The sequence below is a fragment of the Rhinoderma darwinii genome, chromosome 9 (genome assembly GCF_050947455.1).
Source record: "Rhinoderma darwinii isolate aRhiDar2 chromosome 9, aRhiDar2.hap1, whole genome shotgun sequence".
Taxonomy (NCBI): domain Eukaryota; kingdom Metazoa; phylum Chordata; class Amphibia; order Anura; family Rhinodermatidae; genus Rhinoderma; species Rhinoderma darwinii.
The window spans coordinates 33,304,618-33,331,261 of record NC_134695.1 but is presented as its reverse complement, the minus strand read 5'-3'; the positions used below and the strand labels follow the sequence as shown (position 1 = coordinate 33,331,261).

Genomic DNA, 26,644 nt, shown 5'->3' with positions numbered 1-26,644 from the left:
ATGGGCACTTCTTGCGTACCATACGGTCAAGCTGCTCCCACAACAGCTCTATGGGGTTGAAATCTGGTGACTGCGCTGGCCACTCCATTACAGATAGAATACCAGCTGCCTGCTTCTTCCCTAAATAGTTCTTGCATAATTTGGAGGTGTGCTTTGGGTCATTGTCCTGTTGTAGGATGAAATTGGCTCCAATCAAGCGCTGTCCACAGGGTATGGCATGGCGTTGCAAAATGGAGTGATAGCCTTCCTTATTCAAAATCCCTTTTACCTTGTACAAATCTCCCACTTTACCAGCACCAAAGCAACCCCAGACCATCACATTACCTCCACCATGCTTGACAGATGGCGTCAGGCACTCTTCCAGCATCTTTTCAGTTGTTCTGCGTCTCACAAATGTTCTTCTGTGTGATCCAAACACCTCAAACTTCAATTCGTCTGTCCATAACACTTTTTTCCAATCTTCCTCTGTCCAATGTCTGTGTGCTTTTGCTCATATTAATCTTTTCCTTTTATTAGCCAGTCTCAGATATGGCTTTTTCTTTGCCACTCTGCCCTGAAGGCCAGCATCCCGGAGTCGCCTCTTCACTGTAGACGTTGACACTGGCGTTTTGCGGGTACTATTTAATGAAGCTGCCAGTTGAGGACCTGTGAGACGTCTATTTCTCAAACTAGAGACTCTAATGTACTTGTCTTGTTGCTGAGTTGTGCAGCGGGGCCTCCCACTTCTCTTTCTACTCTGGTTAGAGCCTGTTTGTGCTGTCCTCTGAAGGGAGTAGTACACACCGTTGTAGGAAATCTTCAGTCTCTTGGCAATTTCTCGCATGGAATAGCCTTCATTTCTAAGAACAAGAATAGACTGTCGAGTTTCACATGAAAGCTCTCTTTTTCTAGCCATTTTGAGAGTTTAATCGAACCCACAAATGTAATGCTCCAGATTCTCAACTAGCTCAAAGGAAGGTCAGTTTTATAGCTCCTCTAAACAGCAAAACTGTTTACAGCGGTGCTAACATAATTGCACAAGGGTTTTAAAGTGTTTTCTAATCATCCATTAGCCTTCTAACACAGTTAGCAAACACAATGTACCATTAGAACACTGGAGTGATGGTTGCTGGAAATGGGCCTCTATACACCTATGTAGCTATTGCAAAAATAAGGACATTTCTAAGTGACCCTAAACTTTTGAACGGTAGTGTATATATATATATATATATATATATATATATATATATATACATACATACATACAGTGTATGGACGAAAGCATGTGGAAACCTTGTGAGGTCAGGCACTGATGCTGGACGAGGTGGTAATTGTTGCCACAAAGTGGAAAGCATACATTTGTCTAAAACGTCTTCTATATGCTGTAGTATTAACATTACCCTTCACTGGAAATAAGGGGCTAGCCAAAACCCTTAAAAAAATAGCCCCAGACCTTTATTCCTCCATCACATTTTACAGTAGGCACTGTGCATTACGGTAGATATGGTTCTCCTGACAACTGCCAACCCCAGATTTGTCCATCAGACTGCCAGATTGTGAAACAAGTTTCCACAGCTCCAGAGTCCAGTCGTGGCATGCTTTATACAGCTCCACCCAACTTTTGGTCTTGTGCGTGGAGATTTTAGGCTTGTGTGCAGCTGCTCGGCCATGGAAACCCGTTTCATAGAGCTCGCGATGCACAGTTCTTGCGCTAATGTCACTTCTAGAGGCGGTTTGAAACTCTAGTGAGTGAATAAGAGGTTTTTACATGCCAGGCCATGTGCTTCAGCGCGTTTCCTTGTTCTACCGCTTCATGCAGATCAGACATCTCACAAACTGACTTGTGGCAAAGATGGCCTCCTCTGATTGTGCCATGTTTTAACAGCTTACAGGATAGACAACAGCATCTTTTTGAATCAAATATTATTCTTGCCAAGCCTGTGCATACAGTGGTAGATGACATTTCAGCCTCATACAACTTGGGCCTTCCCCAAGCCTCCACAGGAAGGCCCAGTTATATGGGGCCGAAACATCACCTACCACTGTATGCACAGGTTTGGCATGAAAAAATAATATTTGATTTAAGAAAATGCTACTCTGTAAGCTGTCTGTGGAATTAGGAGTGAGCCATCCCAAGGGATGAATTTGCATCGCAGTCCAGAGGAGGGGTAGCTGTTCCTGGTTCCCATTTTGCATTTTTTTGGAGTGCCATGTTTAAAGTAACTGAGCTCTTCAGTACAACCCACACTACTACCAATATTTGTCTATAGAGATTATGTGTCGTCGGGTGCTTGATTTCATTGAACTGTTTGCAATGGATGTGGCTGAAACAGCTGAATCCAATATAATTAGTAGGTGTGTCCACATACTTTTGGCCATCTAGTGTGTTTTTTGGAAATAATTAAGAATAATTTTTAATCATGGCATAGTGTCAGATTGTACTTTCTCCTCAAAGTTAAATAACTGCATGCACACTAACATTCTGGAGATCTGTTATTCCCATAGATACAACTTCATTTTGCTGAATGTTTTACTTCCTTTCTGTACTGAAATATGTTCTCATTTTGTAGTAAATAATGAAGGATAGAAGATCAGTGTAGATGTCCGGTTTCAGCAAATTAATGTTATTTTTTGTATAATTAAAAGTTATACAATTTTCCAATATACTTTCCGAAAGAATTTTTTAAGGTTTTCAGGATCTCTGCTTGTTGTTATTCAGTAGAAACATTCATTGTTTACCGCTAGCTGATACAATTCAGTCCATGGTCATGTGATGGACACACAGGACCCGGGATCATTAGAAGACACAGCTCTGATACACATACTGTAACTGTAACGAGACGTGCACCTGTGTGAAGAGAAATCAGCCGTGGAGTGGGTTACGTGGCCAAATCACCATTTCTCCAGTATACACTTTGTGGAAATATCATGGATGGGATTACCTGAAGGGATGTTGTTTTTTTTCCTGTGGCAGTCCTGCATGTTGCTGTGTTAGGCAGAGTTCACATGTGGCGGATACGCTGTGTAAAGTTACACAGCGTATCCGTCCTGGTGTCCGCAGGGAATTCCGGTTGAAAAACCGCACCAAACTGTAGTGCAGTTTTTCGCCCAGAAGGTCCGCTGCAGAAAACTGCAGCACTTAGCCGGCCTGGTAGCAGGCCAGCCTCCTGGGATGATGTTTCATCTCAGGAGACCGCTGCAGGCTCAAATTGGCTCCAGCGGTGGTCACATGGGATGAAACGTCATCCCAGGAGGCTGGCCCTCTGACGTCACCCAGGCCGGACTCCTGGGACGATGTCTCATCCCATGTGATCAACCACTACAGCCTATGATTGGCTGCAGAGGTCACATGGGATGAAACGTTATCCCAGGAGGCCGGCTTGGAGGAAGAAACACAGACTTCTGGGTAAGTATAAGATTTTATTTTTTCTTTGTTGCGGGTTTTACCTCCCTATTGATTTAATGGGGAAAACCCACAACAAATAAGTTGCGTTTACGCAAATACAATTGACATGCTGCGGAATTCTGCACTGCATGTCAGTTTCTGAGCGTTTTTTTGCGCTCAGTATTTACGCAGCGTGCAGATGAGATTTGTTCAAATCTCCTCCACTCTGCTGCTACCGTATTATGCTGCAGATTTTCTGCAACAAATTTCCGTTGTGGAAAAGCTGCAGTATTTACGCAACATGTGAATTGACCCTAAGGCCGGTTTTTGACAAGCGTGAGGATGGATTTACACGCAACAGATTTTGTTGCAGAAATTTTTGTGACTGAAAATCAGTACCATTTATCTAAATGTGTTTGTTTCTGCAGCAAACGCATGGATTTCTGCAAATTTTATAATGTCGTTTGCAAACATTTGTTTTTAATCCATGTGATAGGTAGTAATCCACAATTTAACGTTTCGATCTTTATTCAGACCTTCATCAGACACGGAGGAAACGGGTACATCGGTGCTGATTCCGACCTGAGTCGCTGTAAGAAGATTGCGCCATCTTCTTACAGCGACTGAGGTCTCAATCAACGACATGGATTAAAAACAAATTTTTGCAAACTACATTGGAGTGCTAAGTTATTTTTAAATTGTCAGCGGCGTGGAAGCCTTCTGCACCCGAAGAATCAGAGTGCTAAAGCATTAGAACACAATTTCTGCAAGTTCTATTCAGATAAATGAAATTGATTTTCAATGGCAGACATTTCTGCAACAAAATCTGCCGTGTGTGCATCCACCCTAATATTGGCGCAAATTTTGCTCCGACCTTGTCTGTATTTCGTTTGCCTAAAAGCGGCCTTACTCGAACAATAAAAAAAAAGACACGAAGAATGATCATTAACAATGACTGTATCTACAGATTAGTATTTCTGCACAGAGAAAGTATATAAAAAGTAAAACAAAAGCATACTATTATTTTGTCTGTTTATTGCCCATATCACCATCGAATGTTAGAAGTTCATGTCAGGTAGAATAACACCAAGAAATTATTTTCTTCCGGAAACAACTTTTAAAAAACAAAGTCATCGAAAGTATTCTTCATAAAATGTAAGGATATAATTGGTTTGGTAAATCCTGAAGTTTTTTTTATTGTTTGTTAAATCTTAGGTCAGGGTTCTCCAATCTGTGGCCCTCCAGCTTTTGCAAAAGTACAACTCCCAGCAGACAGTTCCAGCCAGAGGCAGTTGGAGAGCCGCAGGTTGGCGACCAGGTAATATAACGTAGGCTTATAATGTAACAGTCCTTAAACTAGAGCTGCAGGCCCACTCATCCGTATGTTTACCGCTTCCAAGTTATGAAATAGCTGTTTCAGAGACAATGACTTTGTCACTTCAGGTTGATCCTTGGTCACTTGAAATGCTTGAGATACATATCTATCGAGTGTCTTGTCATCAATGACAGGATCCATAGACAAAAATGCAGCCTTAAGTTCTTCGGGTTTAACATAACTAAAATAAAATAAAAATCAATATATTTTATATTCTATTTCGAGACAATAACTTCTTAATTGTTCAATACATTCCTACCTTAAATTCACACTAATGATTCCCTATAACCATTCTACCTGGAATGCCCTGATTTTCTTAAAATACGATTTGTCCCATCATTCCTCACTGGAACCTAATATTCACTGCAAGGGCTTGTCCACACCTAACGGATTTGCTGCGCATTTTACGTCCGGAATGGTGGCCGGGAAATACGCAGCGAAATACAGTAGCAGCAAAGTGGGTGATATTTAATAAATGTCATCCACGCGCTGCGGACAAATTCAGTCCAGAAATTCTGTCGTTTTTATTGATACTCTTTTGGGGTAAATAAGACTTTTTGATCACTTTTTAAAATATTTTTGTGGGAGATGAGGAGTCCAAGAAACAGGGATTCTGGCGCTTTAATGTTTTTGTTTCTTCACCGTGCAGGTTAAATAATGTTATATTTTAATAGTTCAAACTTTTATAAATGCGGTGAAACCAGTCATGTAAATATTTATTTTTTTTACTACATAGCATTGGGTATCGGTATCAGGGCTTAATAGCATTTTGTGTACATAGCATTTGGGCATAACATCAGGGCTTAATAACAGCACAAAATGGCAGGGTCATTTATTAGGCCCAGGTTGCCATAACAACATCGGCACTTGCGATCGTCTGAGGGGTCCGTCCGCCTCCCTCTTTCTAACGGCGCAGATGTCGTGGTCCCCATTGAGTAAATCGCACGTGAATAACATCACCTGCTGTGTTTGTTGTGGTGCCTTGTGGTATACTCCCTCATAATATCATTGATGATTTACCTATTTTTTTACAAACCAAAAAGTGGATGAGATAAAACAAATCTCATCCACACGCTGCATAAATAATGAGATGAAAAACCGCTCAGAAATTGACCTGCAGTGCAGAATTTTATTCCGCAGCACGTCAAATGTATTTGCGCAAACGCTGCTTATTTGTTGTGGGTTTTCCCCTTTGAATTCAACGGTGAGGTAAAATCCACAACAAATAGCAGTTGTTTTCCGCCGCAAAAAAACGCAACTCAGAAAAACAAAAAAAATCTTATACTTACCTAGAAGTCTTTGCTCCTCCCTCCAGCGCAGCCTCCTGGGATGACGTTTCATTCCATGTGACCGCTGGAGCCAATCACAGGCTGTAGTGGCGGTCACATGGGATGAAACATCATCCCAGGAGGCCGGCCTGGATGATATCAGAGGGCCGGCCTCCTGGGATGACGCTTCATCCCATGTGACCGCCGCTGCAGCCAATCATAGGCTGCAGCGTTCTCCTGGGATGAGAAGTCATCCCAGGAGGCCGGACTGCTAGCAGGCCGGCTAAGTGCTGTAGTTTTTCGCAGCGGACAATCCGGGCAAAAAACTGCACCTGCTTTTACGCAGCATATCTGCCCTGTGTGAGCTCAGCCTCCTTAAAGTGAGTTTTATTGACGTTTATATGACACTACCCGTTAAAGCGTAACGTTTAATAATCACTTACTTCTTTCCAAGTTTATTTCTCAGCTCGTTCAGATACTGCATTCTCTGAGCCGCAAATTGTTTTCTGAGTTTCACAATAAAATTACTTGCATTTCCCTCTTCATCCTATATGAAAAAAACAGCAAAAAAAAAGCTTCATAATGTACATACAGTATGTATATACATCTATTGCACAATATTTGCTACATTTAAATTGCAATAAGCATTTATTAACCACTTTTGGCAGGCAATTTGGGAATTTGAATCACTCCCAAACTGTGGCAGCGATCTCCAACTTATGGCTCTCCAGCTTTTGCGGAACTGCAATGCCCTTTATCAAGGTCTGTGGAGGCCGTGTGAAGATCTCTAGCGTAAAACTCCAGACAGAGTCTAGAGTTTAACAAAAGCAAGAAGTAGATCCAAAAAGAAGAAGACGTACAGTTTACAGGTGGTTTAGGGCCTGTTCACATCAGTGTTCGGTTTCCGTTGACGGGTTCCGTCAGACCTTACCGCAAGGGGAACCCATTAACTAAAAGGCAAACGGAAACCATAGCTTCCATTTGTATTACCATTGATTTCAATGGTAGTGCTTCAATTGCTAATGGTTTCTGTTGGTCTTCTTCCATAAGATTTCAAGATTTTTTTCGGAGAAAATAGCCCAATTGACTGCACAATTGATTCCGCCCAAAAAAAAAAAAAAAAAAGGAAACCTTACGGAACGGAAACCGATGGAAACTATTTGCAATGGAAGCACTACCATTGAAATCAGTGGTAATGCAAATGGAAGCTATGGTTTCAGTTTGGCTTTTTATTGATGGTTTCCTCTGACAGAAAGATCTGACGGAACCCGTCAACAGAAACCGAACACTGATGTGAACACACCCTTACCGGTGGATCCAGCGTGTCTCCGCCGACACAGAACCCATCAGGTCCGCGAGACTGATGGATTCAGTGAATAGCACTAGATACAGCTGTTCTGTATAGAGAATACATAGCAGTTGTATCTAAAAAAGTAAAACTAATTTCTAATAAAAAGTATTTGTAAAGTTGCAACAAACACACTGATACACCTTTTTAGTAAGAAAAAAAATTGCCTTTCAAAGGTTTAGATAGCCTTTAATGGCAATATAGTATTTAATTATTTAAATTTAAAAAAAAGGATTCACCTCACTGAATAAAGACTTGTAATTAATATTTTCACCCTCTGGCTTAAGCTGGGAATCCGCAGTGTCCAAAAGTTCCTGAATTTCATCTGAACTTTTAAATGGAAAGACTTTTCTGAGTTGGAGCCTATGGAAAAGAGCAAAATAAATACAAACGTAAAGTTTGACTGGATTGTAACCAGTTATACAATATAAACATAGTAACATATTTAGTAAAGCTGAAAAAAAGATATAAGTCCATGTAGTTCAATCTATTTTTCTGCAATATTGAGTTAGAGGAAGGCAAAATCCCTCAACATAGGGGGGAAAAAAAATCCTTCACGACTCCAAAATTCAGAATAAATCCCTGGATCAAAAACCTATCTCCAGTTATCTAGTACATGTTAAATTTTATATTATTACTTAAAAAAAAAAAAACGCATCCAGGCCCCTTTTAAACTCTTTCACTGAATTCACCATAACAACTTCCTCTGGTAGAGAGTTTCATAGTCTCACTGCTCTTACAGTAAAGAACCCCTTCTATGATTGTGTAGAATCCTTCTTTCCTCCAGATGTAGACGATGTCCCCTTGTTACAGTTACAGGTCTGGAAGTAAGTGAATCCTTTGGAATTACCTGGATTTCTGCATTGATTCCTAATAAAATGTGGCCTGATTGTTATCTAAGTCACAATTATAGCAAACACAATCTAACTAAATGAAAAAGTTGTACTGTTCATGTCTTTTATTGAGCACATGGAAAACATCTACAGTTCAGGGAGAAAAACGAAGTGAACTTCAGTGTTCTCCTGGCACCCCACCGATCAGCTGACTGAAGGCCATGGTGACAAACACTTCGGCCTCTTCATAGTTTACCAGGCACAGCACCATCCACATTTGTAGTAGCTGTGTGTAGTAGCTGTGGCCGGGATTGCAGCTCAGTCCCATTCACTTGAATGGGACCGAAACCGCAATCCCACGCACAGCCGCTCTGGATGTAACGGCACTGTGCCTGGTAAACTATAAAGTCAACTGATCCCCAACCGATCTGATATTGATGACCTATCATAAAGATAGGCCCTAAATATATGTCTTGGAAAACCCCTTTAAGTCAGCACTACAATGTGACATAATTTTGGGTAAATTTGCAATGCGAAAATACTAGATTGTGCTCCGCTGTGGTGTAGGAATAGTCTGGTATCTTAGCTGTAATTGTATTGTACTACTGCTTTTTCTTCTTCTGGTCGATACTTTTAGGGTACGTGCACACACAAAATCAAAAACGTCTCAAAATACGCAGCTGTTTTCAAGGGAAAACAGCTCCTTATTTTCAGACGTTTTTTAATCAAAGTCGCGTTTTTTGCTACGTTTTTAACGGCTGTTTTTGGAGCTGTCTATGAAAAACGGCTCCAAAAACGGCTGAAGAAGTGACATGCCCTTCTTTTTCGCGGCTGTTTTTAAAAAAACGCCCCGTCGGAATAGAACGCCGTTTTTCCCATTGAAATCAATGGGCAGATGTTTGAAGGCATTCTACTTCCGAATTTTCAGGACATTTACGGCCCGAAAAATGGCTGAAAACACTCCGTGTGAACATACCCTTATAGTAACAAAAGGTTAGGTGTTCCAGAGTGGGAAAAAAAGAGGTTTGAAAGCACTAAATGCACATTTACATTTTTATCTTTGTTGTTGCCCAAGAGCATGCTGTGGCAAACAAAAAAATGACAGCAGGCCACTCAAATCTACATCTCTATGTGAGATAGTAAAGTTATAAATTCCTATAATCACAACCAGGAACCATTTGGCTGTTGCAGTAAATAAAATGCAGTAAAGTCTGAACAGAGCCTTAAAGGGATTTTGTAGGGTTCAACATTGATGGCCTATCTTCAGGAAAGGCCATCAAGCTGTGATCAGTGAAGGTCCAACACCCACCCAGCAGTCGGCTTAAATGGATGGCGTTCGTTCTGCTAATCGAGGTGGGTGGGTGGTTGTGTGCGTAGAGAGGTTATCAAAAAAACCTTTGAGGGTGAGCTTTTACCCAGCATCTCAAGGAGCAAAACAGTTCTATGTGAAAGCTTTCAATGTGAGCATGATTATTATTCAACTCTCTACCCAGGCCTCAAAGGTGTCCAACTTCACAATTCATAATCTAATTATTAAAGCCAATATTCTGTGCTGATTATAATTTTTTTTATATAGACTATATAGACAAAAGTATTAGGACATCAACACATTATACCTACAGGAGCTTTTATGACATCCCCTTCTAAATCCATAGGCATTAATATAGGGTTGCTCCCCGTTTGCTGCTGAAATAAAGCTTCCACTCTTTTGGGAAGGATTTCTACAAGATTTTGGAGTTTGTCTGTGGGAATTTTTGCCCATTTACCCAGAAGAGCATTTGTGAGGTCAGACACTGATGTTGGGGTAGAGGCCCTTGCTCACAATCCCTGTTAGGCCCCATGCACACGATAGTATTTTTCATCAGTAATTAGGGACCCATTAGTTTCAATTGGCCACGGACACCTTTCGGTATTTTTACTGATGGGAGCGTCCGTGCTGAAAAAATTATAGAACCTGTCCTATTCTTGTCAGTAATTACGTCAAGGACTCTCCCATAGAATTCTGTGAGAGGTTCCGTAAATACGAACGGCTACTGATGTGCATCAGTAAACCGTCCGTATTTACATAAGCGTTGCTAGGCAACAGGTTTATGACATCATTTGCACCCTCCCTCTTTTTGTAAGGATCCATATATACGGATGGAATACAGATTCAATATCGATCGTATTTACGGACACCCTTCGTATATACGGATGAAATACGGATGACTACTGATCCGTATTTACGGTCAGTATTTCGGGATAGATGAAAATACTGTTGTGTGCATGCCTAAGGGTATGTTCACACGTAGTCAACAAAAACGTCTGAAAATCCAGAGCTGTTTTCAAGGGAAAACAGACCCTGCTTTTCAGACGTTTTTTTACCAACTCGCATTTTTCGCGGCGTTTTCACGCCGTTTTCGCGGTGTTTTTTACGTCCGTTTTTGGAGCTGTTTTCATTGGAGTCTATGAGAAAACAGCTCCAAAAACGTCCAAAGAAGTGTCCTGCACTTCTTTTGACGAGGCTGTATTTTTACGCGTCGTCGTTTGACAGCTGTCAAACGACGACGCGTAAATAACAGGTCGTCTGCACAGTACGTCGGCAAACCCATTCAAATGAATGGGCAGATGTTTGCCGACGTATTGTAGCCCTATTTTCAGACGTAAAACGAGGCATAATACGCCTCGTTTACGTCTGAAATTTGGCCGTGTGAACATACCCTTAGGGTATGTTCACACGGCCTATTTACGGACGTAATTCGGGCGTTTTTGCCCCGAATTACGTCTGAAAATAGCGCCTCAATAGCGCTGACAAACATCTGCCCATTGAAAGCAATGGGCAGACGTTTGTCTGTTCACACGAGGCGTATATTTACGCGCCGCTGTCAAATGACGGCGCGTAAATAGACGCCCGCGTCAAAGAAGTGACCTGTCACTTCTTTGGCCGTAATTGGAGCCGTTATTCATTGACTCCAATGAATAGCAGCGCTAATTACGGCCGTAATGGACGCGGCGTTCAAGCGCCTGCACATGCAGGTACGGCTGAAATTACGGGGATGTTTTCAGGCTGAAACATCCCCGTAATTTCAGCCGTAACGGACGCCCTCGTGTGAACATACCCTTATAGTTCATCCCAAAGGTTGAGGTTGAGGTCAGGGCTCTGTGTGGACCAGTCAAGTTTTTCCACACCAAACTTACCCAACCATGTCTCTATGGACCTTCTGCACTGGGAAACAGTCATGCTGGAAGAAAAAAGGACCTTCACCAAACTGTATCCAAAAAGTTGGAAGCAAACAATTGTCCAAAATGTCTTGTTATGCTGAAGAATTAAGTTTTCCCTTCGCTGGAACGAAGCAGCCTGGGCCAAGACCTGGAAAACAACCCCATAGCACCCGCTTGATTAAGCTTCCCATTTACATCAATAGGAAAGTGAGCCGTTCGTTTTTTACGCAAGCGTTTTTAAAAAACGTGTTGCGTAAAAAAGAAGCGTTGGATAAATTCTTTAGTGCATAAAATGAACCAAATGTTCCCAGAGTCAGTGGGAGTCCTAACCTCACACACAAAAACTGCAAAAAACAAAACAAAAACGAAAATAAAAAGGAATTGTGCATGGCCCCATAGAAATGAATGTGTCACTGTGCTATAAGTTAAAAAAACAGATAGCACGCTGAAGCATTTCACTGAAGTGTGCTTGAGGCCTAACTATTTTTTTTTGCAGGTTCCGCTGGACCTATTGGACTACATTGTAGATTCGATGGACTACTGCGATGATCTACGTTTTTTGTTTCAATAAAATGGTTAGCAAGGATTGTGTGGGGGAGTTTTTATTTCAATAAAAATATTTTCTATACGTCCATTACTAAGGGGGAGCTTAGTGTTAGCCAGTAAAAAGGCTAATACTAACCCCCATTATTACATCGTTACCCACCGCAACCAGTGGTATCAGGAAGAGCCGGGTATGATCCAGTACAAGGCCGTCTGTTTTGATGGTCGAGCACTGTGGGCGGCTGCAAGCTGGTATTATGAGGCTGGGAAGAGACAAAAACTGTGACTTTTCCCACCCTGGTAATGCTAGGCTGCTGCTGCTGTCTTGTATCTGGCTGGTTATACAAAATGGGGGGACCCCACGTCATTTTTTAATACATTTTTATTTATTTTTTTAAACGACGCGGGGTCCCCCCTATTTTTATAACCAGCCAGATACAACATACCAGCAGCCTAGCATTACCAGGGTGGGAAAAGTCATGACGATTTCTTGCCCTTTCTCAGCCTAATAATACCAGCCTGCGGCCGCCCCAGTGCCCAGCCGTCACAACAGATGGTCGGGTACTGGATCATACCCAGCTCTTCCCGATAGTGGAGGTGGGTACTGGGGCAATAATGGGGGGTTAGTGTCAGCTTTTTACTGCCTTAGCCCCGCCTTAGTAATGGACGTCGTCAAATAGACAACTGCCCTCACTAAGGTGCTAATAAAGTATTAAAAAAAACACGGATACATAAGAAAATATTTTTATTGAAATAAAAACTTCCCCACACAATCCTCTTTTTCACCATTTTATCAAAAAAGTCCAATAGGTCCAGCAGAACCTGCAAAACAAAAAAAATAAAGTTAGCAATATGAAAAATATAAATACTTATACTCACCTACAGCAACTTCTGTCTTCTTCCCACAATAAATACTAGAGGTCCCCACAAGCACCCTGAACGCACCCCCACACACACACACGCCCCCCATCACACAACCCCCCCCCCCCCACAAGCACCCTGCACACAACCCCCCCACAGTGGTGTGGTGCAGTTGCATGCATGGGGGGGGGGATTTGGGTGTGGGGGGGGGGGGCGGGTGCTTGCCACTGATTCCTCAAAACAGCTGATAAGCGGCTATGAAGGATCAGCGACGCCTGTGCATACTCCGCTGCACAAAAGTAGGATACAGCCCTGCTGCGCACACTACATAGACACAGCTCTGCTGCGCACACTACACAGACACAGCACTGCTGCGTACACTACACACACACACAGCTCTGCTACACACAGCTCTGCTGCGCGCACACACAGCTCTGCTGCGCGCACACACAGCTCTGCTGCATGCACACACAGCTCTGCTGAGGGCACACACAGCTCTGTTGAGTGTACACACAGCTCTACTACATGCACACACAGGTCTGCTACACATAGACACAGCTCTGCTACACACACAGCTCCGCTGCACGCGCGCGCACACACACACAGCTCTGCTGCGCACACACACAGCTCTGCTACACATACACACACAGCTCTACTACACACACAGATCTGCTGCATGTGCGCACACAGCTCTGCTACTCGTGCGCACACAGCTCTGCTGCATGCACACACACACAGCTATGCTGTGCAGACACACACAGCTGTGCTACACACACACACACACAGATTTGCTACAAACACACACATATACACACACAGTTACAACAGGTGTGCAAGGGGCCGCGAGGGTGGGGGGCTGCGAGAGAGAGACAGACAGACACACCCAACTTACCTGAAGTGCAGCCGGTCTTCAAAATGGCGCCGGCTTGCCCGCTACAAACCAGCATCTATGCTGGGTCGCTCTGAACTGCGCTTGCGCAGTACAGAGCGAGACGGCAGAAGCAGAGGACCCCGTTCGTTATGCCCTAAGCACTGTGAGCCCCGACCAAGTATTGAGGGCATATACTGTACATGCTTTTCAGTAGGCCAACATTTCGGTATTAAAAATCATGTTTGAAATTGGGCTTTTATAATATTCTAATTTTCGGAGACACTAAATTTTGGGTTTTCATTAACTGTTAGCCGTAATGATCAACATTAAAAGAAAGATATGCTGGAAATAGATCACTCTGTGTGTAATGAAATCGATATAATATAGGAGTTTGACTTTTTGAATTGAATTACTGAAATAAATTAACTTTTTGATGATATTCTAATTCATTGAGAAGGACTAGTATGTGTATATATATTTACTACATTTTTATTTTTTTTAGATGTATTAACTTTATTAAAGAAAATGTTAACTAGAGAATTTTTATTTTTCTTTAACTATAATTTACTCGCATATTTCTATATGGCAGTACATTATACCTGTAAATAATCTAATTTTGAGGTATTTAGCAAGAGAAAATATACGTCGGGAGCTGAACTTCCTGGACTTGAACTCTGGACTCTCCAGTCTTGCTTTGACCGCTCTGCTACAGACAGCCTTGCTTGTTCCCACTTTGTCCCAGCTATCTGTTTCCTTGGTGGTTAGTTAGTGATTGCATCTGCCACGTAGCCAATCACAGTATTTGCTGCTCAATATTTATTCAAAGCTTTGTACTTCCTGTATACCAAACTCTGAAGACATCTGACCATGACTTATACCTCTCTCCATTGTACTCCTTCACCTGCAGCCCAGCCATCATTTGGGAAATATCGTGGAGACCACGGCCTGGGAATTCCCTTGCAACAAAGTTCAAAGCCCCTTGTGGGGATTCGGGGCGAACACCAGGACATAGGTTAGCCTCTGAACCCCAGGTAAACCAAACTATGGCTATACCTCATTCCAGCTTGCTGCATTACAACTCCTTTAAGTGCAACTCCTTGATGTGCTACGAACTCCGTATTACCACTGACTATTATTGTATTATCGTTGCCTTGCCTATTAGAATTTAGACCCAAGAAACAGCTACTGTTTCAAAACACTTATTGGAACCAGTGCAGCCTGTGTCTTACAGATAGTGTTTCTGCCCTCCATGCTCCAACAGAGACATATTTAGGGAAGAGCCTGCGAAAAAAAATATGTACAATGCCTTGCAAAAATATTCACCCCCTTGGTGTTTTTACACTTTCTTGCATTACAACTTGGAATTGAAATGAATTTTAAATTGGATTTTATGTAAGGTATCTGACAAAATAGTCAAAATGGTTATAAAAAAAAATATCCCAATCTTTGCACATCCCACAGAGCACCATTAAATCCATTATAACAAAATGGAAAGAATATGGCACAACTACAAACCTGACAAGAGAAGGCCGTCCACCAAAACTTACAGACTGGCAAGGAGGGCATTAATTAGAGATTCAACAAAACGCCAACAATAACTATGAACAAAACTATCCTGGAAAGCAAACAAGTCGGCACCTTGCATTTTATGATATTTACAATAAGATTTTTTCGTTCCGGCTAGTGTTGCTTTTGATACCGTTACAGGATTTTTTTTTACTGTTTTTACATTATTTACCTGCTCTCCATTTAGTTAATGTTTCGTACTTTTTTTTACCTGAACTGCTCCTGTGTCAGTGAACCACTATTTGGGCAGTCAGCAGTGGTAAGTTCCTTCAGAAGGTACGTATGAACATTAAACAAAGAATGATACAAATCTTCGTCCATCTGCAAAACAGATTTTTCTATTGTAATATTCATATGATAACAAGACATTAAAGCCTGTCTAATTTTTCTAAAGTTTCTCATTTAAATTGGTTGCCCAGTATAGAAAACATATCTCATATAGATTATTAGGTAATTCTGAGTTAACAGAGGTGGGTCCCATGTTCAGGATCCTCATCACTTAGCCAAAGTGGAGAGCGGTTACAAAGAGTCTGTCGCTCTGGAGGACCTGTCCTGTCCTGCCTTACACAGACAACGCATTGATTTGAATGGGAGCTATGTAATGCTTAGTTTCCCCTGTGGTGGCGCTGCAGGGAAACTGATCACTTACCGACAGATTTCCCCACAGGTTACAACTTATCGTTGGGGTACTACAAGGGCTAGCTTATTGCCAAGGGACATTTCTAATAAGTAGATATTAACCAAAGCGGACAACCTCTTTAGTGTCTAACATATATAAATAATCATAGTCAAGATAAGAATATTTAAATTGTTTCTTTATGTAAAATTTATAGCTGGTGAAAAAAATCTGGTGAGAAAATCTTCCCTAACGTGTGTTGCCTGCTTCAGAACTAAGCCTAGTTGCACACGACCAAGTGCCACACGGACCATTTTTCATGGCATCTAAGTGGCACCCGATAGTTTTCACGGACCTATTCACTCTAGCGGGTGAATCGGGTCTGTGAAAACGGAGCCGACTCTCCGATCCTTGAAAAGATAGGACATCTCCTATCTTTCCACGGATCGCGGACGGGACTCGGGCGGCATACACGGTCGTGTGAATTAGGCGTAAGCTGTTGAGTTGTAACAATGTCTAAGGATCGCAAAGAGGAGTCAGCAAAATTTTTGCTTTCGTTTTGGGTGTGAATGGTGAGGAAAATACCATATAGCTCAAAAGCAGTACAAGATAAGTAAAAGAAAGTATTTACTACATATTTACAAAATGTTTAAATGGTAGTAGTAGTAGTAGTAGTAGTAGTAGTTTTAACTACTTTAGGCCTCATGCACAAAACGCGCGCGAATCGGGTCCGTGTGTGTGGCGTTATGCATGTGTGCTTTGTGAGTGGCATGCGTTATTCACACACTCGCAAAGCACATATTTTATTTTTTTATTATTTTCAACTGAATTGATGCATACATCATGCACCGAACACGCATGTGCATGCGTATGCGGTGCGTGGTTTTTACGCACCCATTGACTTCAATGGGCGCGTAGGTGCGTGATAACGCACCAATATAGGACATGCAGTATCTTTCACGCAGCGGACTCTCGCTGTGTGAAAAATCACGCTTGTGTGAACGGCCCCATTGAAATCAATGGGTCCGTGTGCCGTGCGTTGTTTCAACGCACAGCACACGGACGTGATTCACGCTCGTGTGAATGGGGCCTTAGGATGCAGCCAATTTTCATTTTCTTTCACTGACTCAACAACAGTCAGTACTTATTTTTTATTTACTGGACTTGGGGGCTTGTTTTTTTGTGGGATTAGTTGCATAATTTAATAGCACTATTTTGGGGTACATAGCATTTAACTTATGCGTTTTCAGTGGAATAAAGTTAAAAAAAAAATAAATACAATTCCACCATTGTTTTTTGGCTCCTTTTTTTTTATAAGTTGTTTACTGTGAGGTATAGATAATGTGTTAACTCTCGGTTGATATCGTTGCGGGTATTCCAATTATGTCTAATTTTTAAGTTTGATCACTTTTATAGAATAAATGCTATTTTCATTGAAAAAATGTGTTATTACATTTGACTTTTTTTTTAAACAACTCTTTTAAAACTTTTTTTCATTTTTTAGTCCCACTTGGGGAATTTTATTTATGATTTTTTACCTTTATCAAATAATGCGTTGGCTTTTTAGTTTTTCAATGCATTAGTGCTTGTCAATCACCGATGTACTCGCGCCGGTGATGGCATGGGCGCAGCTCCTGTTCCATTTATAGCGCAGGCCCTTAACGGCCGGCATCAGGATCGCAAATGTTCGGAGCGTGGCGCCTGTAGGTTAACTGAAATGCTGTTCAAAAGTGACGTTTTGCTATCATTTCAAAACCTGATTAAAATGCATCTATGATGGCTGTTAGAACTCTTCTTAAAGGTTAGTGCAATTTAATGGAAAAAAATAATAATGGGCAATTAGTTAAACAAACCCCCAATTAATGACCCCTATTTTTGAAACTACACCCCTTTAGGCATTTTAAAGTGTGCAGTGAGCATTTTGACCCCACAGGTGTTTTTTCAGTAGAAATTAACGCGCAGCGGATGGTGCAAAGTGAAAATTGCAATTTTCCGCTGATATGCCATTTTAGTGCACAATATGTTGTGCCCTGTTTGGCTACGAGACAAATACCTCATAACATTTTAAGCGGGTTCTCCCGGGTATGGTGATTCCATATAGGTGGGCGTAAACTGCTGTTTGGGCACACTGTAGGGTTCAGAAGGGTGGGAGCGCCACTTGGCTTTTGGAGCGCAAATTTTGCTTGGTAGTAGTTCTATTTGGGGTTTTGCTGGTATTTCAGTTTATAATGTGGGGGTATATGTAATCTGTGCGGAGAACATCATGGCATAATAAGAGGGTATAATAATGCGGTAAATAAATAATAATTCATAGATGTGTGGCCGGTGTAGCACACATAAATGGTGCCCAATCTAATCCGCTTTTGGAACGATGTGCACATTTTGTGTTGTCATATTCTGAGAGCCAGAACTTTTTTATTTTTTTTCTACCGGCATGGTGTGTGGGCTTATTTGTTGTGGGACAATCTGTAGTTTTCATTGGTATGATTTTTGGGTACATGCGATTTTCTGATCACTTTTTATTCCATTTTTTGGCAAGCAAGGTGACCAAAAACCAGCAATTCTGCTAATGTTTTTTATTCTTTTTTTTACCACATTCACCGCGGGCTATAAATGACAATTTAACTTTACTCTGCGGGTCGGTACGATTATGGCGATACCAAATGTATATATTTTTTTACGTTTTGCAGCGTTTGCACAATAAAATCACTTTCTTTTTTTTGTGTCACCATATTCTGAGAGCAAGGAACTTTTTTATTTTTCAGTCAAAAAGGCTGTGTAAGGACTTTGTTTTTGTGGGACGGGTTGTAGTTTTTATTGGTACTATTTTGGGATACATGCGACTTTTTGATCACTTTTTATTTCATGTTTTGGGAGGGGTGGTGATAAAAAAAATAGCGATTCTGCCATTGTTTTTTTATTTTATTTTTTTGCGGTGTACACCATATGGGCAAAATAGCATTGTAGTTCTATAGTTTGGGTCGTTATGGACGTGGTTATACCAAATATGTGTACTTTTTTTAACGTTTTCATTTTTTTCCTATAATAAAAGACTTATTAAAGAAAAAAAGGCAGTGTTTTATTAACTTGTAACTTTTATTTTTACACTTTTATTCAACTTTTTATTAACTTTTTTCAACATTTCTTTTTGTCCCACTAGCGGACTTGAGGGCCTGCACCTCTGACCTTTACTCAAATGCACTGCACTACCCATGTAGTGCAATGTATTAGAGCTGTAAGTCATTCACTGACAGCAAGCTTATTAGGTCCCATCTCTTGGCGGGGCCTAACGGGCTATCGTACATGGCAGACCATGAGGCCATTGTTAGGCCTCCGGTTGCCATAGTAACGATCGGCAGCTTCACAATCACATCGTGTCGATTGCTACAAACCACTAAGAAGCCGCAATCGCTTTTGATCTCAGCATCGAAGGAGTTAATGGCAGGGATCGGAGATAGCTCCGTTCCATTCTGTTACAGCTGACACCGGCGGCTGATATTGCAGGCTCAGCTTCTGAGCATGCGCCATATTTCTTTTGCGGCGGGAAGCCTTTTAGTCCCTGCCTCCGGGTGGGACCAGCAGGCTTCCGTACTTGGCAGACAGGAGGCCATTGTTAGGCCTCCGGTCTACCGGAACAGCCATCGGAACCCCGCGATTAGTATCGCAGAGTTCCGATCTACTAGGAAACAGGGGTTAATCGGCCAGATCGGAGGCTAGCTCTGGTCCCGGGGTATCAGCTGTAATATGCAACTGACACCGGCTGGCGATGGTGCGGGCTCAGCTTCTGAGCCCGCAACACAACGTATCAGTACGTTGTGATGCGTTAAGTCCTTAATGACAACAACGTACTATTACGTTGGATGTCGTTAAGGGGTTAATGGCAGTGATGTATGTTGTGCCAGCATTGTCCAATATAGTAACACACTTTAACCATCATAGTACATACTGTAACGTCCGTGGTCGCTGACCACGAACTCCTTCCATCCAGTCGACGCCCTTCTCTCCAGAGATGTCTGCACATACAGCTGTCCTGTTCCACAGTGACCACCAGGGTGCGCTTGCGAGCTTAGTCCAGACTTAAGAAGCAAAGCGCACGCAGCTGGGAGATTGAGTTGATTGCTCCCAGAGTACCCTGGGCTATAAGAAGGGCTGTGCCCCTCCCTGCAATGCCTGAGCGTTGTTTGTCGTATCCAAAGTTTGTCTGTGCAAATGGTCTCCTAGTGTTTTCCAGTTCCCAGTGTTCCCCGTACCTGTATCCTATATCCCATGCTATCCTGGTCAAGTGCCGTGCTGAGCTGTAGTCGTGCCGTGCTGTATTCCACTCCTGTCCTGCTACACCACGCCTGACGTCTACCTGCTGCCTAGTCCAAGCCGAGCCTGCCTTGCTACTGTCCAAGCTGCCACAGGTACCGTATACGAACTATGGACTATTACCTGCGCCCTGTTGGCCAGCTGCCATAGGCGGTACGGCCCAGTGGGTCCACAAACCCAACGTGACACATACTGACTACTATTCCTGTGCTAATACTTCACTGTAGTCATAATCGACATGCTGTGACATCACTATCTTTCTTATCCCTGTGCAGGAATATCCCTATGTATTATCTCTGTATTTTGACATCACTACATTTATTTTACGTGTAGTTTTGTACCTATACTAACACACCACTGTGCTTATTATCTCTGTATTGTGACATCACTGTATTTATGATATGTGTAGTAACATCACTTTATATATAATATGTATCGTGTGTTTGTTTTTTTTATCCTTGTACTTTGACTTCATTGTGTCCGTTCACCCTGATATTTCACCCCAGGGAGAGCATGGTTCAGGGTGTGTAACATAACTGTAAGAATTATTCCTGTGCAGTGACATTGTGTGCATTTTCAGCAGCATAATCATATGAGCTTATATGTGGTGCAAAGGTTGCAGTTGCTTGTAGGAACTGACGCCTCAGGGCGCTCGACGCATTTTCTATAAATTACATGTAACGTTAAGGGGCCCTGTTACATATTTTGCATTGGGGCGTAGGACCTTCAAGTTACGCCTTTCAGCTTGTGCCCTATTCCCACATAGATGGAGTTATAGAACACCTCCAAGTCCTGTGCCCCTTCATCTTTTGACAGATCTTTGGATTTATAAAACTGTTGTCAGAAATCTCTTTTTTTACTGTAATGAAAAAGTTTAAAAAGTGAAAATTACCTTCAAAGATAATTTTGTGATTTTTATTTTTAATATACCCGATAAAGGTTCACAATTCCAAAAATATTTCACCAAAAAAAGGGGGGGGGTGTCTTAGGGCCTGTTCACATCACTGTTGGCTTTCCGTTCCGGGGTTCCGTCGTCGTGTGAACCCCGCAACGGAAAGTAAAACTGAAACCACAGCTTCCGTTTCAGTCACCATTGGTATCAATGGTGACGGACACATTGCTAATGGTTTCCGTTCGTCACCATTCCGGCAGGTTTCCGTTTTTCTGATGGAATCAATAGGGCAGTCGACTCTGCTATTGATTCCGTCATTAAAACGGAAACCTGCCGGAATGGTGACGAACGGAAACCATTAGCAATGTTTCCATCACCATTGATATCAATGGTGACTGAAACGGAAGCAGCGGTTTCAGTTTGACTTTCCATTGCGGGGTTCACCCGACGGAAACCTCAGACGGAACCCCGGGACGGAAAGCCAACGCTGTTTATATTGTGTATTAATACAGATGTGTTTAGAGTAGTAATAATAATAGTCATAAAACTGTTTGTGTGTAAGTAGTAGCCAGTAGTCCCTAATGTCGCCAAAGCCAGTGCCATATTTTAAAGGTCTGTCTTCTTCTGTACGTTTAAAATGTAAAGAAGGATTGTTTGCCCTCCAAAGGAAGTTTTTTTAAATGTTGACAACTATCTATCAATGCTAGAGGGGAGAAATTTCACTTTACTTTAGTCTGGGTGACATGGACACAGTCCTCAAAGCGATAGAAATCCTGTACTCTGTCCAGGTTAGAGCAATAACCATGCAGGGATATGAACTAGAAAGAATTTACATTTTCCTGCCCATGTCATATGATTGGAACACAGGCGCTTGGCCGTGTGATCATCGCAAGATCGGGACAAATTTTTATCCTTTTTAAGTAAACAATGAATGTTCGAAACACAGAAATATTTTTAAAGCTCAAGCTCCGGAAAGCTGAATCAAAGGGCAAAAGATAGTTAGATATGAGCAGGACTTCTACTCACCTGACCCATAAGGACTTTATAAAATGAATGAATTTGCCCATTTATCAACTGAATCCGACATGTCTGGTGCAAAGAATAGGACCATTCAGTTGACTCCTCTCCAAATTTCTTCTGTAGATAGTTTATCAGAAACTCTGACAGAGAAGATTGTCTACCCTTCTACAATAAAGACAAGGTGGAGAAATAAATATTTTATCATGTCTTTCCTAAAGTGGAGTTTACAAACAGACTTTTTGTAGCAGATGGCTGTGATAGCAAGGGTATGTTTACACGGCTTATTTTCGGACGTTTTTCAGGCTGTAAACGGCTGAAAAACGGGCGAAAAATTGGAAGCAGAATGCCTCCAAACATCTGCCCATTGATTTCAATGGGAAAAACGTCATTCTATTCCAATGTTCACACGAGGGCGTCTGTAACGGATGAAATTACGGGGATGTTTCAGCCTGAAAACATCCCCGTAATTTCAGCCGTAACGGCATGTGCAGGCGCTTGAACGCCACGTCCATTACGGACGTAATTGGCGCTGCTATTCATTGGAGTCAATGAATAACGGCTCCAATTACGGCCAAAGAAGTGACAGGTCACTTCTTTGACGCGGGCGTCTATTTACGCGCCGTCATTTGACAGCGGCGCGTAAATTACGCCTCGTGTGAACAGACAAACGTCTGCCCATTGCTTTCAATGGGCAGATGTTTGTCAGCGCTATTGAGGCGCTATTTTCGGACGTAATTCGGGGCAAAAACGCCCGAATTACGACCGTAATTAGTGCGTGTGAACATACCCTTACTGTTGCGTGACAGATGCAGAACATAGGAAGACACTAATTCCTATTAGAGTTGCAAGAAAACCTACAAGCTTTTTCCACGTAATTAACCATAAGTTAACTGACAAAACAACATTTGACTTCCTGTGACATCACTTCCTGTCTCAGCGGCTAAGAGTCTAGCCTCCTATAAGGCTTGTCATTGTCACAGACATAACAGTGTTCCCTCCTGGGCCATCGTAACTTGAAACCAAATTAAACTTACAATGTCACAGACTGTGCCGATCAGTGACGCATATAATTAACAGGAAGATCCAGCCAATCAGAATGCACATTTCACTGGTAAAACTCCTGTGAATCGGTGTATCACATTGTTGGCAAGTAGTACTAACTAATAGCCACTGTATTACTGAAGTGCATGTACTGGATTGGCTGCCTAGCAGTGCTTTTATGAGGTAGAGTACAGTGTTAAATGTCTTGTACTGCTCTCTACCTGTACTTCCAAAGCAGTTCACCAATTCCAGTAGCTCTTTTCTGATTTTTACATGTGAGGAATTGCTAAATGTATATATACATTATATATATATATATATATATATATATATATATATATATATATATATATATATATATATATATATATATGCGTATGTATATATATATTAAAAATAAATCGGTCACGCCAACTTATTTTTTCTTAATTTTCATTTTGGATTGAAATTTTAGGGGCTTTATGGGATAACCCATACTGCATATGTTGACTCGCACGTAATTTCTTGGTCGATAGAATTTTTCTTGTGTTTTGTTAGATCCAGAGAGTTCCATTTCCTTTTTCATATGCTTACAAGTAATAAATTTTTTGTAAATGTATTCTGAAACATCCTTTATTAGGGTCTGTTCACATCTGCGTTGGGGTCCCATTCTGACGTTCCGTCAGAGGTTTCCGTCAGAACGAGACCCTGAGCAGACAAAAACTGACACCGACGGAAACCAGAGGTTTTCGTTTCCATCACCATTGATTTCAATTGTGACGGAGCCGTTGCCTGTGGTTTCCATTTGTCTCTTTTGTGCACCGGATCCGTCGTTTTGCCGGAAGCAATAGCGTAGTCGACTAGAATTAGAATATCAACAAAAAGTTAATTTATTTCAGAAATGAAATTCAAAAAGTTAAACTCATATATTGTATAGATTCACTACACACAGAGTGATCTATTTCCAGCATTTTTTTCTTTTAATGTTGATGATTATGTTAACAGTTAATGAAGACCCAAAATTTAGTGTCTCAGAAAATTAGAATATTATATAAGCCCAATTTCAAAAATTATTTTTAATACCGAAATGTTGGCCTACTGAAAAGTATGTATAGTATATGCCCTCAATACTTAGTTGGGGCTCCTTTTGCATGAATTACTGCATCAATGTGGCGTGGCATGGAGGTGATCAGCCTGTGGCACTGCTGAGGTGTTATCAATGCGGCGTGGCATGGGGGCGATCAGCCTGTGGCACTGCTGAAGTGTTATCAATGCGGCGTGGCATGGAGGCGATCAGCCTGTGGCACTGCTGAGGTGTTATCAATGCGGCGTGGCATGGAGGCAATCAGCCTGTGGCACTGCTGAGGTGTTATCAATGCGGCGTGGCATGGAAGCGATCAGCCTGTGGCACTGCTGAGGTGTTATCAATGCGGCGTGGCATGGAGGCGATCAGCCTGTGGCACTGCTGAGGTGTTATCAATGCGGCGTGGCATGGAAGCGATCAGCCTGTGGCACTGCTGAGGTGTTATCAATGCGGCGTGGCATGGAAGCGATCAGCCTGTGGCACTGTTGAAGTGTTATCAATGCGGCGTGGCATGGAGGCGATCAGCATGTGGCACTGCTGAGGTGTTATGGAAGCCCAGGTTGCTTTGATAGCGGCCTTCAGCTCGTCTACATTGTTGGGTCTTGTGTCTCTCATCTTCCTCTTGACAATACCCCATAGATTCTCTGGGGTTTAGGCAGGTGAGTTTGCTGGCCAATCAAGCACAGTGATGCTGTGGTTATTAAACCAGGTATTGGTACTTTTGGCAGTGCGGACAGGTGCCAAGTCCTGCTGGAAAATGAAATCCGCATCTCCATAAAGCTTGTCAGCAGAGGGAAGCATGAAGTGTTCTAAAATGTCCTGGTAGACGAATGCGTTGACTCTGGACTTGATATAACACAGTGGAACAACACCAGCAGATGACATGGCCCCCAAACCATCACTGACTGTGGAAACTTCACACTGGACCGCAAGAAACTTGGATTAAAGCCCCTCCACTCTTCCTCCAGACTCTGGGACCCTGATTTCCAAATGAAATGCAAAATTTACTTTCATCTGAAAACAGGACTTTGGATCACTGAGCAACAGTGTTGGTCCACTGTGTTATATCAAGTCCAGAGTCAACGCCGCCGCATTGATGCAGTAATTCATACAAAAGGAGCCCCGACCAAGTATTGAGTGCATATACTGTACATACTTTTCAGTAGGCCAACACTTCGGTATTAAAAATAATTTTTGAGATTGGGCTTATATAATATTCTAATTTTTTGAGACACTAAATTTTGGGTTCTCATTAACGGTTACCATAATCATCAACATTAAAAGAAAAAAATGCTGGAAATAGATCACTCTGTGTGTAATGAATCTATACAATATATGAGTTTCACTTTTTGAATTGAATTACAGAAATAAATTAACTTTTTAATGATATTCTAATTCATTGAGAAGGACTAGTAGATATATATATATATATATATATATATATATATATATATATATATATATATATACACACACACACACACACACACACATACTGAGATATATGCATACTGTACTTTTTTTTTTACTTGAAACTTCAATTTTTATTTAAAAAATAAATAAATCCCTACACTCTGGTCTTGTGGAAACGTGTGCGATCTTCCTGAGCTGGCAGTAAGATCGCAGATGCATGAATTTGAATGGACGGGCTTGAGTGACCATTGCGCTTGCGCTGTTCCTGTGCAAGTCGAAAAACAGCGCAAGCGCAGAAGAGGGGCCGGAAGTTCTGGCTCGTTCAGCATGGACGAGCTGATTCTTCTGCCTCTCCATGTCGCGCACTGCTATGGATGCGGGCGGCGTGATGACGGAGGAGAGCGGATTTTTGCATGGGGGCGTGGCTTGACAGAACTGGCGAAGAAGGCCGAATGGCTAAAGACATTACATTAGTAAATGTCTTGTTTTGAATCAAGACAGTATATAAAAATATGTAATTGTAAACTGGCCAACCCCTTTAAGGTAAAGTTGATGCTTTCCAGTATAAAAACTTACACCAAGCCCTCATAGTAAAACTTTGTCCTCATGTTAAAACAGATTTTCCCTATAGACCTTTCGCAAATGCCCTTCATATTAAAACTTCAACCTTATGTTAAACCTACATCTTTCTTTAATTAGAATCCTTTTAAAAAAAAGAACAAACCCATTATCTTTTAGTAACTATAATCTTATCCTGCTTGAAATTCTAAAGAATAAGGATTTTTAGAAAATATTTTAGGATTATGGGTATAAACTTGAAATTTGAAGTATTCACAGTAAGCATCATGGAACGTTGGAATATAAACCATATTTAAAGGGAAGGTGTCATGAAATGTTTTTTTTATAATATTGCTTTTAGTATGATAAAAAAATAAAATTTATTTATTTGTGTTCTACTTTTTTTTATTTTTACTTCATGGGCACTTTGTGTTTGATGTCCTACAAAAATCGTTTTGGGAATATTACAGATATTCCATGCACCAGCAGCCATATATAAA

General features: G+C 41.6%; 1 protein-coding gene across 1 annotated transcript in view; it reads right to left on the bottom strand.

The window, feature by feature from the left end:
- Positions 1–4,396: 4,396 nt before the first annotated feature.
- Positions 4,397–26,644, bottom strand: part of TSNAXIP1 (translin associated factor X interacting protein 1) — an 85,809-nt gene continuing 63,561 nt past the window's right edge. Inside the window, exons 12-16 of the mRNA XM_075836913.1 lie at positions 22,076–22,234; positions 15,442–15,551; positions 7,595–7,718; positions 6,451–6,554; positions 4,397–4,920 (exon numbers count right to left, since the gene is read on the bottom strand). Coding sequence (XP_075693028.1) covers positions 4,716–4,920; positions 6,451–6,554; positions 7,595–7,718; positions 15,442–15,551; positions 22,076–22,234 — 702 coding nt within the window. The 3' untranslated portion in view covers positions 4,397–4,715. The remainder of the gene's footprint in view (positions 4,921–6,450; positions 6,555–7,594; positions 7,719–15,441; positions 15,552–22,075; positions 22,235–26,644) is intronic.